This window comes from Glandiceps talaboti, chromosome 17 (genome assembly GCF_964340395.1).
Source record: "Glandiceps talaboti chromosome 17, keGlaTala1.1, whole genome shotgun sequence".
Lineage (NCBI taxonomy): Eukaryota > Metazoa > Hemichordata > Enteropneusta > Spengelidae > Glandiceps > Glandiceps talaboti.
Window position 1 is genome coordinate 133,018 of NC_135565.1, and position 14,916 is coordinate 147,933.

At 35.2% G+C, this 14,916-nt stretch overlaps 1 protein-coding gene across 7 annotated transcripts in view; it reads left to right on the plus strand.

Moving 5' to 3' along the window:
- Nucleotides 1-14,710, plus strand: part of LOC144448352 (uncharacterized) — a 121,520-nt gene extending 106,810 nt beyond the window's left edge. For all 7 annotated transcript variants that reach the window (XM_078138561.1, XM_078138563.1, XM_078138562.1 and 4 more), the window contains 3 exons: nucleotides 4,403-4,577; nucleotides 5,235-5,301; nucleotides 14,410-14,710. In XM_078138561.1, coding sequence (XP_077994687.1) covers nucleotides 4,403-4,577; nucleotides 5,235-5,301; nucleotides 14,410-14,540 — 373 coding nt within the window. In that variant the 3' untranslated portion in view covers nucleotides 14,541-14,710. The remainder of the gene's footprint in view (nucleotides 1-4,402; nucleotides 4,578-5,234; nucleotides 5,302-14,409) is intronic.
- The last annotated feature ends 206 nt before the right edge of the window (nucleotides 14,711-14,916 follow it).

Sequence of the window (14,916 nt, forward strand, 5' to 3'; positions counted from 1 at the left end):
GTATGTACTAGACACACATTCTCACAAACACACTGTATGTACTTGACACACATTCTCATACACACTGTATGTACTAGACACACAATCTCACACACTGTATGTACTAGATATACATTCTCACTGTATGTACTAGATATACATTCTCACACACACTGTATGTACTTGACACACATTCTCACAAACATACTGTATGTACTAGATATACATTCTCATATACTGTATGTACTTGACACACATTCTCATACACTGTATGTACTTGACACACATTCTCATACACTGTATGTACTTGACACACATTCTAACACACTGTATGTAGTAGATATACATTCTCACACACTATGTACTTGACACACATTCTCACACACTGTATGTACTAGACACACATTCTCACAAACATACTGTATGTACTAGACACACATTCTCACACATTGTATGTACTTGACATACATTCTCACACACTGTATGTACTTGACACACACTCTCACAAACATACTGTATGTACTAGACACACATTCTCACAAACACACTGTATGTACTTGACACACATTCTCACACATTGTATGTACTTGACACATATTCTCACAACACTGTATGTACTTGACACACACTCTCACAAACATACTGTATGTACTTGACACACATTCTCATACATACATTGTATGTACTAGACACAGATTCTCACACTGTATGTACTAGATATACATTCTCACACTGTATGTACTAGACACACATTCTCACACTGTATGTACTAGACACACATTCTCACATTGTATGTAGTAGATATACATTCTCATACTGTATGTACTAGACACACATTCTCACACACTGTATGTACTAGATATACATTCTCACACTGTATGTACAAGACACACATTCTCAGACTGTATGTACTAGACACACATTCTCACATTGTATGTACTTGACACACATTCTCACACACTGTATGTACTAGATATACATTCTCACACTGTATGTACTAGACACAAATTCTCACACTGTATGTACTTGACACACATTCTCACATTGTATGTACTAGACACACATTCTCACACACACACTGTATGTACTTGACACACATTCTCACACACTATGTACTAGATATACATTCTCATACTGTATGTACTTGACATATACAAGTATTATAAGTATATCAGTTGTATACAAGTATTATAAGTATATCAGTTGTATACAAGTATTATAAGTATATCAGTTGTATACAAGTATTATAAGTATATCAGTTGTATACAAGTATTATAAGTATATCAGTTGTATACAAGCATTATAAGTATATCAGTTGTATACAAGTATTATAAGTATATCAGTTGTATACAAGTATTATAAGTATATCAGTTGTATACAAGCATTATAAGTATATCAGTTGTATACAAGTATTATAAGTATATCAGTTGTATACAAGCATTATAAGTATATCAGTTGTATACAAGTATTATAAGTATATCAGTTGTATACAAGCATTATAAGTATATCGGTTGTATACAAGTATTATAAGTATATCAGTTGTATACAAGTATTATAAGTATATCAGTTGTATACAAGTATTATAAGTATATCAGTTGTATACAAGTATTATAAGTATATCAGTTGTATACAAGTATTATAAGTATATCAGTTGTATACAAGTATTATAAGTATATCAGTTGTATACAAGTATTATAAGTATACCGGTTGTATACAAGTATTATAAGTATACCGGTTGTATACAAGTATTATAAGTATATCAGTTGTATACAAGTATTATAAGTATATCAGTTGTATACAAGCATTATAAGTATATCAGTTGTATACAAGCATTATAAGTATACCGGTTGTATACAAGTATTATAAGTATATCAGTTGTATACAAGCATTATAAGTATATCAGTTGTATACAAGCATTATAAGTATACCGGTTGTATACAAGTATTATAAGTATATCAGTTGTATACAAGCATTATAAGTATATCAGTTGTATACAAGTATTATAAGTATACCGGTTGTATACAAGTAATATAAGTATATCGGTTGTATACAAGTATTATAAGTATATCAGTTGTATACAAGTATTATAAGTATATCAGTTGTATACAAGCATTATAAGTATATCAGTTGTATACAAGTATTATAAGTATATCAGTTGTATACAAGTATTATAAGTATATCAGTTGTATACAAGCATTATAAGTATACCGGTTGTATACATCAGTTGTATACAAGTATTATAAGTATGTCAGTTGTATACAAGTATTATAAGTATACCGGTTGTATACAAGTATTATAAGTATATCAGTTGTATAAAAGCATTATAAGTATATCAGTTGTATACAAGTATTATAAGTATATCAGTTGTATACAAGTATTATAAGTATATCAGTTGTATACAAGCATTATAAGTATATCAGTTGTATACAAGCATTATAAGTATATCAGTTGTATACAAGCATTATAAGTATACCGGTTGTATACAAGTATTATAAGTATATCAGTTGTATACAAGTATTATAAGTATATCAGTTGTATACAAGCATTATAAGTATATCAGTTGTATACAAGCATTATAAGTATATCAGTTGTATACAAGTATTATAAGTATGTCAGTTGTATACAAGTATTATAAGTATACCGGTTGTATACAAGTATTATAAGTATATCAGTTGTATAAAAGCATTATAAGTATATCAAAGTATACCGGTTGTATACAAGTATTATAAGTATATCAGTTGTATACAAGTATTATAAGTATATCAGTTGTATACAAGTATTATAAGTATATCAGTTGTATACAAGTATTATAAGTATATCAGTTGTATACAAGTATTATAAGTATACCGGTTGTATACAAGTATTATAAGTATACCGGTTGTATACAAGTATTATAAGTATATCAGTTGTATACAAGCATTATAAGTATATCAGTTGTATACAAGTATTATAAGTATACCGGTTGTATACAAGTATTATAAGTATATCAGGTGTATACAAGTATTATAAGTATATCAGTTGTATACAAGTATTATAAGTATATCAGTTGTATACAAGTATTATAAGTATATCAGTTGTATACAAGCATTATAAGTATACCGGTTGTATACAAGTATTATAAGTATATCAGTTGTATACAAGCATTATAAGTATATCAGTTGTATACAAGCATTATAAGTATATCAGTTGTATACAAGTATTATAAGTATACCGGTTGTATACAAGCATTATAAGTATATCAGTTGTATACAAGTATTATAAGTATATCAGTTGTATACAAGCATTATAAGTATATCAGTTGTATACAAGTATTATAAGTATACCGGTTGTATACAAGTATTCTAAGTATATCAGTTGTATACAAGCATTATAAGTATATCAGTTGTATACAAGTATTATAAGTATATCAGTTGTATACAAGTATTATAAGTATATCAGTTGTATACAAGCATTATAAGTATATCAGTTGTATACAAGTATTATAAGTATACCGGTTGTATACAAGTATTATAAGTATATCAGTTGTATACAAGTATTATAAGTATACCGGTTGTATACAAGTATTATAAGTATATCAGTTGTATACAAGTATTATAAGTATATCAGTTGTATACAAGTATTATAAGTATATCAGTTGTATACAAGCATTATAAGTATATCAGTTGTATACAAGTATTATAAGTATATCAGTTGTATACAAGTATTATAAGTATATCAGTTGTATACAAGTATTATAAGTATATCAGTTGTATACAAGCATTATAAGTATATCAGTTGTATACAAGTATTATAAGTATACCGGTTGTATACAAGTATTATAAGTATATCAGTTGTATACAAGTATTATAAGTATACCGGTTGTATACGAGTATTATAAGTATACCGGTTGTATACAAGTATTATAAGTATACCGGTTGTATACAAGTATTATAAGTATACCGGTTGTATACAAGTATTATAAGTATATCAGTTGTATACAAGTATTATAAGTATACCGATTGTATACAAGTATTATAAGTATATCAGTTGTATACAAGTATTATAAGTATACCGGTTGTATACAAGTATTATAAGTATACTGGTTGTATACAAGTATTATAAGTATACCGGTTGTATACAAGTATTATAAGTATGTCAGTTGTATACAAGTATTATAAGTATATCAGTTGTATACAAGTATTATAAGTATGTCAGTTGTATACAAGTATTATAAGTATATCAGTTGTATACAAGTATTATAAGTATATCAGTTGTATACAAGTATTATAAGTATATCAGTTGTATACAAGTATTATAAGTATATCAGTTGTATACAAGTATTATAAGTATATCAGTTGTATACAAGTACTATAAGTTGATGAGAAATGGGTAAATGTTGAGGCTACTGTGATATCTGAATGCAATGTTGTTATGATTAAATTAGGTTTGGTCGTTACTGTATGGAGATTGAAAGAGCATGTCGTCTTGTTGTTGATACTGGCATACATGCCTTCGGATGGAAACTTGAGGACACTGTCAGGTATATGAAAGAAAATACACCAATATCTGATGACACAGCTCATCGTTATATCGAACGATTTGCAAGGGTACCCGGGCAGGTAAATATATGTCTGGCTGTCTATCTATCTGTCTGTAGGTGTCTGTACATCTGGCTGTCTGACACTCGGTCTGTTTGTGTTTCTAGTATTTATGTACACATTGAATTAGTGTGTATAATGTGTGTGTGTGTCTGTGTTTGTGTGTATGTCTGTCTCTGTCTGTCTGTGTCTGTGTGAGAGTGTGTGTGTCTTTGTGTGTATGTGTGTATAATGTGTGTCTGTCTGTGTCTGTCTGTCTGTCTGAGTCTGTCTGTGTGTCTGTGAGAGTGTGTGTGTATGTGTGTGTCTGTCTGTCTGTCTCTGTGTATAATGTGTCTGTCTGTCTGTGTGTGTGTCTGTCTGTGTCTGTGTCTATGTGTCTATAATGTGTGTGTGTGTCTGTCTGTCTGTCTGTGTGTGTGTCTGTCTGTCGGTCTGTGTGTGTATAATGTGTGTGTGTCTGTCTGTCTGTCTGTCTGTGTGTCTGTCTGTCTGTGAGTGTGTGTGTCTATGTGTGTATGTGTATAATGTGTGCCTGTCTGTCTGTCTGTCTGTGTGTCTGTCTGTCTGTCTGTCTGTGTCTCTGTGTTTGTCTGTCTGTATGTGTGTGTGTCTGTCTGTCTGTGTGTCTCTGTGTGTGTGTGTATTCATTTAACATGACTTTTAATATTTCTACAGGCCTGCTCATACACTATAGGTAGAATAAAGATTACAGAACTACGTCAGAAGGCTGAAGATGAACTTGGTAATGTATAAATATTGCTATTGTTTAATTAGGGGGACTTATAGATTGGGCTCCATCCATCCGTCCATGTGTCCGTCAGTGCATGCGTCCAGAGCCATATCTTGGAAATTCATTTACCAATTTCTTTCAAACTTAGTAAATGGATAATGAACTTACATATGCACGTCAATTTGTTTTGGGATATGATGCAATTTAGCCACCTTAGAGCCATTTTTGGGGGTCAAAAATGTAATTTTTGGTAAAAAAAAACGTAAACTACAAAATTACTGGGCAGATTGGCCTGAAATTTGGTGGGAATGTTCTTAAAAGTGTCATTCTGCAGATTTTCTATAAAACATTTTGGCCCTACCAACAATAACCACGCCCATAGCAACAACCAAATGGCAGTGTTTTGGTTAAATAACCTCATCAGGGAGGCAAATAAGTAAACATTCAAAATGTCTATGCAAATATCCCTAGCAACTATGACCATGCCCATAGCAACAGCCAAATGAAAATTAGAGCCACTTTTGGGTCAAAAATGTGATTATTGGTCAAAAAACTTAAACTCCAAAACTACTGGGCAGATTGACCTGAAATTTGGTGGGAATGTTCTTAGAAGTGTTATTCTGCAGATTTTCTGTAAAATGTTTTGGCCCTAGGAACAATGACCACGCCCATAGCAACAACCAAATGGCAGTGTGTTTTGGTCAAATAACAACATCATCAGGTAGGCAAGTGAGCAAACATTCCAAAAAATGTATGCAAATATCCCTAGCAACCATGACCACGCCCATAGCAACGGTCAAATGGTGGTGTATTTTACAAAGATAACAGTTTTAGACAGTGAACATTTTAAAAATGTATGCAAATGAACCTAGCAACAAGACCACACCCATACCAACAGCCAAATAATCATGCATATTGCAAAGATAACAAAATCCATTAATAGACAATTGAATAAACATTCAAAAAATGTATGTAAATGTGCCTACAAACAAGACCACTCATATTAGAAAGATAACAGGGATTAATAGACAAATAAATATTCAAAACAAGCGACCTATCGGTCAGAATAGCTCCGCTGGTTTTTTTTAAATTTAATTTTTTATTTTGGTGACATGTAGAAGTAGTTCAGGTCTTCAGCTCTTCACTATGCAGTTTTGTTTTAGCGATGCAATAAAGTGGTTAGTGGTTTCATATGATGTCTCACTATAAAACACATTTTACACAGAAGTTGGTAATGTATTGTACTTTTATACCATAGTCACCATAAATAATATAAATAATTCCAGTGTCTTACAGCTGTAACCCTGGAAAATTTTAATGATGAATGAAATAAACTAGGGATCTAAAATAATTTTGAGGCAATTTGAATTTCAATTTTCTAACAAATTTACAAAGTCAACAACATTCAACTTGTACTAGTTGTGGTAGATATATATAGGGAAGAAATGTATTAATCGCCATCTTAGTTTCCGTACGGCGACAATCTCAAGTACCCGGAAGAGAGTCATTCTCAGCCATACGTTACAGTGGTAACACTCGTTCATGTTCGGTTACCTTTCACAAAGAAAACACAACGAAATGGTTGAAATGATCTTTTTTTTATTTCTTTTCATCACAACAACAAAATCTGCGTGATCAAAAGTGTTGTAAACTAAACCAGAAAGAATTATCGGACTGGCTAAACTTCCCGATGAACTGGAAGGTCCTACTACCTTCCAAGTAAGCCTCGATAGTACTATAGTACGTGAGAAAATCGTCTCAAACTAGCGATACAACTTTCAAAATATAACTTGACATGTCTTCATTTGTTAGAGTTATACAATTCATCAAGACGGGTTTTCACTCGAAAACAACAATTCTGTGAATAATGACACTCTGAACGCAGCGATTTCTCGGACGATGTTACCACTGTAACGTATGGCTGACAACGACTTGCTTCCGGGTTAGTCCCTCGTGCATACGGGTGGATTGTCGGCGATTAATACATACATGTACATCGTCTGATATTTTAATTCACAGTGTTTCTTGTGACCAGCGCCTGTCAGCAGACTCTGCCATTTTTTTCATCATTCCATTGTATTTAAACCTTGTACTTGACATTTCGCAATATTTATAATTCTCAACAAAATACCTCAACATGCCTCACTTCGCTCGTACTCAAAGCAGCCCCGCGCGTAGTCCTGCTTGCATACGGAGGAATTCGGGACTCGATTCTGACAATTGTCCCTCCCCCTCCGGTGTTTAGAGTCAAGTCAGTAATATAGACTCGTGCACCCGAGGACTACCCCGCGCGGTATGATCACTGACACTGATGACATTAAGAGAGAACCTTTTCGGATTTACATGTAAAACGGGGAAAGATACGCAAAACATAATGCAAAGTCTGAAGCCAAATTAAAGTTGTAATTATTTTAATTATTTTTACTTGCCAAATATTGGAAAGGCAAGACACGTTCATGTCGTTTAACTTTATATGTGAACTGTCGGCCATATTTAAACTTCAACCGCATGCCTGGCATGCCCTTCCTTACGCAAGTTGTCTGAATTCTGGTTCACTGTCATTCCAAATTGCACGACAATATAGAATTAACCACAAGTTACATGTTATCTGAAAACATCACACTTTTATAGTGGGTCTGAAGTGTGATTTTAGTGAGTACCAAGAACGTCCTGTGTTGATACTCAAGATACTTGCTGTGGAAAATCGCTCGGTCGAATGAGGTCACCTTCAGCTTCTGGTCGAATCAGGATAGAGTATGCAAATGAGGATGTTGCGGACTGGCTGATTATGTAGAAGGGTGCAGAATTGGATTTGAAGTTTACAACCCTGTTTCGAACAAACGCTTGTCATTTGGGCGCCCAATGCGTAGAATTATGACTATAGCACATATTACATTGCTTGTTTGACGTCAATAGTGTCTTTTGAAAAGTGGCAGTTTACTTAAAGTCTCGTCGACTGAATTCCAATATGGCGTCGGTCATTATGCTCATTAACATATTCATTTTTTTTTCAAATTACAAAAAAAAAATCATAAAAAATAAAAATGAGGATGTGCTGACTTGAAATTAACAAATCTGAGTAAGCTACCCCCTGCGCATCAACACGCCAGATATCAAAGCAATCTAATAAGAGGTTTTCAAGGAGTTGAATGACATTTTATGAAAAAAAATCATAAAAAATTGAAAATGGCACAGATCAACTTGGCATGAACAAATCTGAATAGCCTCCCCCCAGGGAACATGCACACCAAATATCGAAGAATGCCGACTGTCACTTTCGGAATAGATAGTAAAAATATAAAAGTTTGACGGACACCTATGATTCACTCTACTCTCTATACCTCAATACCCACCTATACCTAAAGCTACGCTTTCAGCTTTCGCTGACAGCGGAGCTAAAAATGTATGTAAATATTCAATGAATTATACAGTTGTCCTACAATGCCATTGGTGCTATATTTCACATAATCTTATACATCACACTACCATGGTGGACTGGTGGCAATCCCCTCAAACATCCATTTGTGGGGGCTGAGTCATCTCCGAGGACTGCTTCCTAAGTATAAAGTTATATCAAAAGAAACCTCCATTTGTGGGGGCTGAGTCATCTCCGAGGACTGCTTGTTAGTCCCCGCGGACGAAGTCCGGAACGGGGACTTATGGATTGGGTTCCGTCTGTCCGTGCGTCCGTCCGTCCGTCCGCAGCCGTTTCTTGGAGATGCCTGGACCGATTTTTTTCAAACTTGGTACAGGGGCAACATACTATGGCATACATATGCATGTCAATTTGTTTTATGATACGATCCAATATGGCCGCCTAGCAACCATTTTGTTTGCGAATTTTCCCTGTCTAAAGCCATAACTCAGACATGCTTTAACAGATCTCATTCAAAGTTGGTATTAGGACAGTGTTCTATGACATACATGTGCATATTCATTGTTGTCATGATACGATCAAATATGGCCGCCTAGCAGCCATTTTGTTTGTGAATTTTCATGTCCAAAGCCAAAACTCAGACATGCTTGAACAGATCTCATTCAAAGTTGGTCTTAGGACAGTGTTCTATGACATACATGTGCATATCCATTTTCATTGTGATACGATCCAATATGGCTGCCTGGTAGCCATTTTGTTTGCGAATTTTCATGTCCAAAGCCATAACTCAGACATGCTTGAACAGATCTCATTCAAAGTTGGTATTAGGACAGTGTTCTATGACATACATATGCATATCCATTTTCGTCGTGATACGATCCAATATGGCTGCCTGGCAGCCATTTTGTTTGTGAATTTTCCATGTCCAAAGCCATTACTAAGACATACTTGAACAGATCTCATTCAAAGTTGGTATTAGGACAGCGTTCTATGACATACATGTGCATATCCATTTTCGTCGTGATACGATCCAATATGGCTGCCTGGCAGCCATTTTGTTTGTGAATTTTCCATGTCCAAAGCCATAACTCAGACTCCATTTTCATCGTGATATGATCCCCCATACCCAACCAATCCTTTATTGTTGGAGGCATATTCCATGTCCAACAAACACACACAACATATCTAAGTCTGTTTGTTTTAGGTTCACAAATGTTGTTGCGTGATCAGAGTAGTGATAATTCCTTAAAACCCAATTATAGCGGGGACTATGTCATTCTCAATGATTTGTTAAGTATAAAGTTATATCAAAAGAAACCTCCATTTGTGGGGCTGAGTCATCTCCGAGGACTGCTTGTTAAGTATAAAGTTATATCAAAAGAAACCTCCATTTGTGGGGCTGAGTCATCTCCGAGGACTGCTTGCTAAGTATAAAGTTATATCAAAAGAAACCTCCATTTGTGGGGCTGAGTCATCTCCGAGGACTGCTTGCTAAGTATAAAGTTATATCAAAAGAAACCTCCATTTGTGGGGCTGAGTCATCTCCGAGGACTGCTTGCTAAGTATAAAGTTATATCAAAAGAAACCTCCATTTGTGGGGCTGAGTCATCTCCGAGGACTGCTTGCTAAGTATAAAGTTATATCAAAAGAAACTTTCATTTCAAACTGAAATGAGGAAAACACAAATTCTGACTATATCTATTATATTTTTATCAACTAAACTAAAGTTCATCATCTTTTCATTGTTGATAAGTGTGTGGCCATGGTTGCTAGGGCCAGCTGTGTCAAAATGTTTTGAACTGTAACTGCAGAATAACACAGAAACATCCTCACCAACTTTCAGCTGCATCCATTTAGTAGTTTTCAAGATATAAGGTTTTTGACTAGAATTCACATTTTTACACCTAATTTGCATATCAATAATGGGACATCATGTTGTTAATTCACCTTCATGTACCTAAATGTCATGCCAATGTGCTCAGTAGTTTTGGAATTATAGATTTTTGACCAAAAATGCACATTTTCAGACCTAATTTGCATATTACTGACGGCATCATCATGTCATGACAATCTTAATCTACACACCCCCAAGATCGTTCCCACCAAATTTCAGACCAATCTGAAGTAGGCTTTTGAGTTTAAATTTTTTGACCCAAATCACACACTGGTCATTTTGATTTGAACAATTTCCCAACTAGACACCCCACGATATATTTATATCCTTAGGTCAAAGGTCACAGCTTTATAAAAAGAGTTGTCTTCTCACCACTGCCTTGAGAAAAGAAGGTAAATATCAGGATAAATTTACCTTATCTACCAGTTGGCACGTTAGCTCAGCTGGTTAGAGCACTGTGACTAGTGTTTAGGGGACGTAGGTTCAATTCACGGTATCTACCAGTTGGCACGTTAGCTCAGCTGGTTAGAGCACTCTGACGAGTGTTATGGGGACATGGGTTCAATTCACGTTATCTACCAGTTGGTACGTTAGCTCAGCTGGTTAGAGCACTGTGACTAGTGTTTAGGGGACGTGGGTTCAATTCACGTTATCTACCAGTTGGCACGTTAGCTCAGCTGGTTAGAGCACTGTGACTAGAGTTTAGGGGACGTGGGTGCAATTCACGTTATCTACCAGTTGGCACGTTAGCTCAGCTGGTTAGAGCACTCTGACTAGTGTTTAGGGGACGTGGGTTCAATTCACGGTATCTACCAGTTGGCATGTTATCCACACACAGAGAGCTAGAGACAGACAGACAGACAGACAGACAGACAGACAGACAGACAGACATGCCTCTAGGGCTACTGAACCTACAAAGTTCAGATGTGCTAACAATGTATGCGAATAGCGATTCATAGACAAGTGAATATTCAAAAAATGTATGCAAATATGTCTAGCAACAAGCCCATGCTCATAGTAACAGCCAAATGATCATGTATATTGCACAGATAACAACAGGGCTGGATAGGCATTTGAATCAGAATGTGGACAAACAGTTTAACCAGATTTAAACTGAATGCCTTCCGTAAGGAATTTCATGATTTATGCAAGAAATTTAGCTCTATATCTGTTATTCGTCAAGTCCCAATGAAAGTTAGTTGTCAAAAATGTTGTTCAAATGCCTGCCATGCCTCCTATTCTCAGCACAGGAAAGCTTGCCATCCTCGACTTCACTCGGCTTTCGTGATCTCCTACATACCCGGGATATGGCATGTGCGTGTTGAACTTCCTTCTGTCCCACCACAAGTTTTATACACATTCCTTTAACACTATGGGAAAATTGTCAAGATTTTGTTGAGTGGCGCACCCTCACTGTACACTAATTTTATAGAGGTCAATGTATAGGTCACCATTATTGATACATTGTCGCAAAATTTTCTTCGTAGGCTAGGTGAGGCTTAATAGTCTATTTTCCATATTTTGACCACACACATGATTTGGGTATAAATTATAGATTATTACACTTGATAAATATGTGAGAGTGTATTTATATCCTGAGATACAGAGCTAGATAAATGATTATGTACAAGCCTTGCAACAAACAGCGATAGTTTGTTATTGAGAGAAATCGGAAAAGAACACAGTAAAAAGGAGACGGTTCGAGGTCAATATAATACTTCCTAAACTTCTAATCGAAAATCTAAAAAGACACGATTTCTCTTTATTCATCTGCGCATTAGTGTATGAAATTTGAAAATGATAAGTCCATATTTGACGAAATTGAAACGATGATAAATATTTCCCTTGTTTGTGAACTCTGCGCTCATTGTAAACCTATTTTAAGGCCAAGAAAAAGAAATTGTTTTCTGGTGAGTTTGAATCACTTAAATACCCTGACTCGGTCTTCTTTTTTCTCGTGTTTGTCCAGCCAATGCAGAGTGCAGATCCAAGGGAAACACAGAATAAGGTTGGCACATATGAAACCCCTGAAAACAGAGTCTTTCTCAGTGTAGAGCTGTGTAGAGCACGAGTATAAAGTTGGCGTCAGATTCAGATTCAGATAGCGTCATATTGAGCGTCAGATAGCCTCAGATCCGAATACACCCGGCGGCAGTGAGGCAGAATCCTTCCCTGTAGTCTCAACGGTATTATTTCAGGTTTGAGTCCGTCGGGTGTCTTTGGATCTGAGGCCATCTGATGCTCAATATAACGTTCATAAGATAACACTACCTGAATCTGAATCTGAATCTGACGCCAACTTTATACTCGTTCCAATCGATTAATTACTCAAATTGGTCATTAATATTCATCGGATTATTACCAAAACCAAATCAGTTATTGCCCTTACACTACGAAAGATGTCTATGAAATTTCGTTTGAATTGATGCAGCCGTTTTTTCGGAAATCGTGATACAGACACACACACACACAAACTTCATCGCTATATTAAAACCTTCCTTACGGAAGGTAAAAACTGTACAACTGGTTGTGCTACAACGCCATTGACGCTATTTTTTATTAACCTCTTGTACTTGCTGATTGCTTTGATATTTCGTGGTCATGTTACTTTTGGTGTCTAGTTGGGAAATTGTTCAAATGAATATGATTGCATCCAGAGATGTGGGTTTTAGGTAAGAAAATGTGATTTTTGGTCAAAAAACTTAAACTCCAAAACTACTGGGCAGATTGGCATGAAATTTGGTGGGAACATTCTTAGGAGTGAGTAAAGTAAAATTTGTTCATGACATGATGATTCCCTTGGTAATATGCAAATTAGGGCTGATAATGTGTCTTTTTGGTCAAAAACCTATAATTCCAAAACTACTCAGCAGATTGGGCTGAAATTTGACAGGGATGCATCTGTGTGTGTTTAGATGAAGAAATATTAAGCATATAATGATCTCATCAGTAATATGCAAATTCGGTGTAAAAATGTGAATTTTGGTCAAAAATTTATATCTCAACAAGTACTTGGTGAATGAGACTGAAACTTGGTGAGATGTTTCTAGATTTTCTTCAAAATATTTTGACACAATTGGCCTGAGCAACTATGACCACGCTGTTGGCAACAACCAAATGGCAGTATATTTTGGTCAAATAACATTGTCTGGTAGGCATGTGACTAAACATTTAAAAAATGTATGCAAATATCCCTAGCAACCACGCCCATAGTAACAGCCAAATAGTCGTGTATTTCACAAAGATAACAGGGATTAATAGACAATTGAACCAACATTCAAAAAAAATTATGTAAATTTGCCTAGCAACAAGACCACACCCATACCAAGAGCCAAATAATCACATATATTACAAAGATAATAATAGGAATAGAAGACAAATGTATGCAAATGTGCCTAGCAACAAGACCATGCCCATAGCAACAGGCAAATGATCACATACCGGTATATTGCGAAGATAACAGGGATTAATAGACAAATGAATAAACATTCAAAAAATGTATGCAAGTTACCTAGCAACAAGACCATGTCCATAGCAACAGCCAAATGATCGCGTATATTGCAAAGATAACAACAGGGCTGGCTCGGCAACTGGATAGTCATTCAGTAAATGAACACCTTTTCCTAGGATGGATCAGCATATGGGTTAAACATTTTTAAAAAATGTACAGTTGTGCTACAACGCCATTGGCACTATTTTTATCTAAAACGTAGCCTTCCCTGAGAAATGATTTGTAAAATGTGATCTGGCCCTCCCCCTTGTCATTACTGAAGTCTCCCTAACACATGTCATTTCGAATTTACAAGTACTTGATTTTTATAATTGATTTCTATTTGTCTTTTATTTTCAGGAGGAAACTTTGATATTAAAGATTTTCATGATGCAGTTCTATCATGTGGTCCTGTACCCCTTACAGTACTAGAGTTGCTAATTGATAAATTTATTGAGAACAAGTTGTCAACAGTAACTACCAATGGGTAATGATATATCAACAGTAACTACCAGTGGGTAATGATATATCAACAGTAACTACCAGTGGGTAATGATATATCAACAGTATCTACCAGTGAATGGCATTAACTCTAACATCGAATGTTTTGTTGATGCAGTTTTTCATTAGTTTTCAGTCAATAATTTGTTGTACAACTCAATCCAGAAAAAAGTTTTTCTGAAGTTTGATTAAAGAAATAAAATACATAAAAAGACCTAAAAAAAACCCTAACTTTTTGAGAGAGAGAGAGAGAGAGAGAGAGAGAGAGAGAGAGAGAGAGAGAGAGAGAGAGAGAGAGAGAGAGAGAGAGAGAGAGAGAGAGAGAGAGAGAGAGAGAGAGAGAGAGAGAGAGAGAGAGAGAGAGAG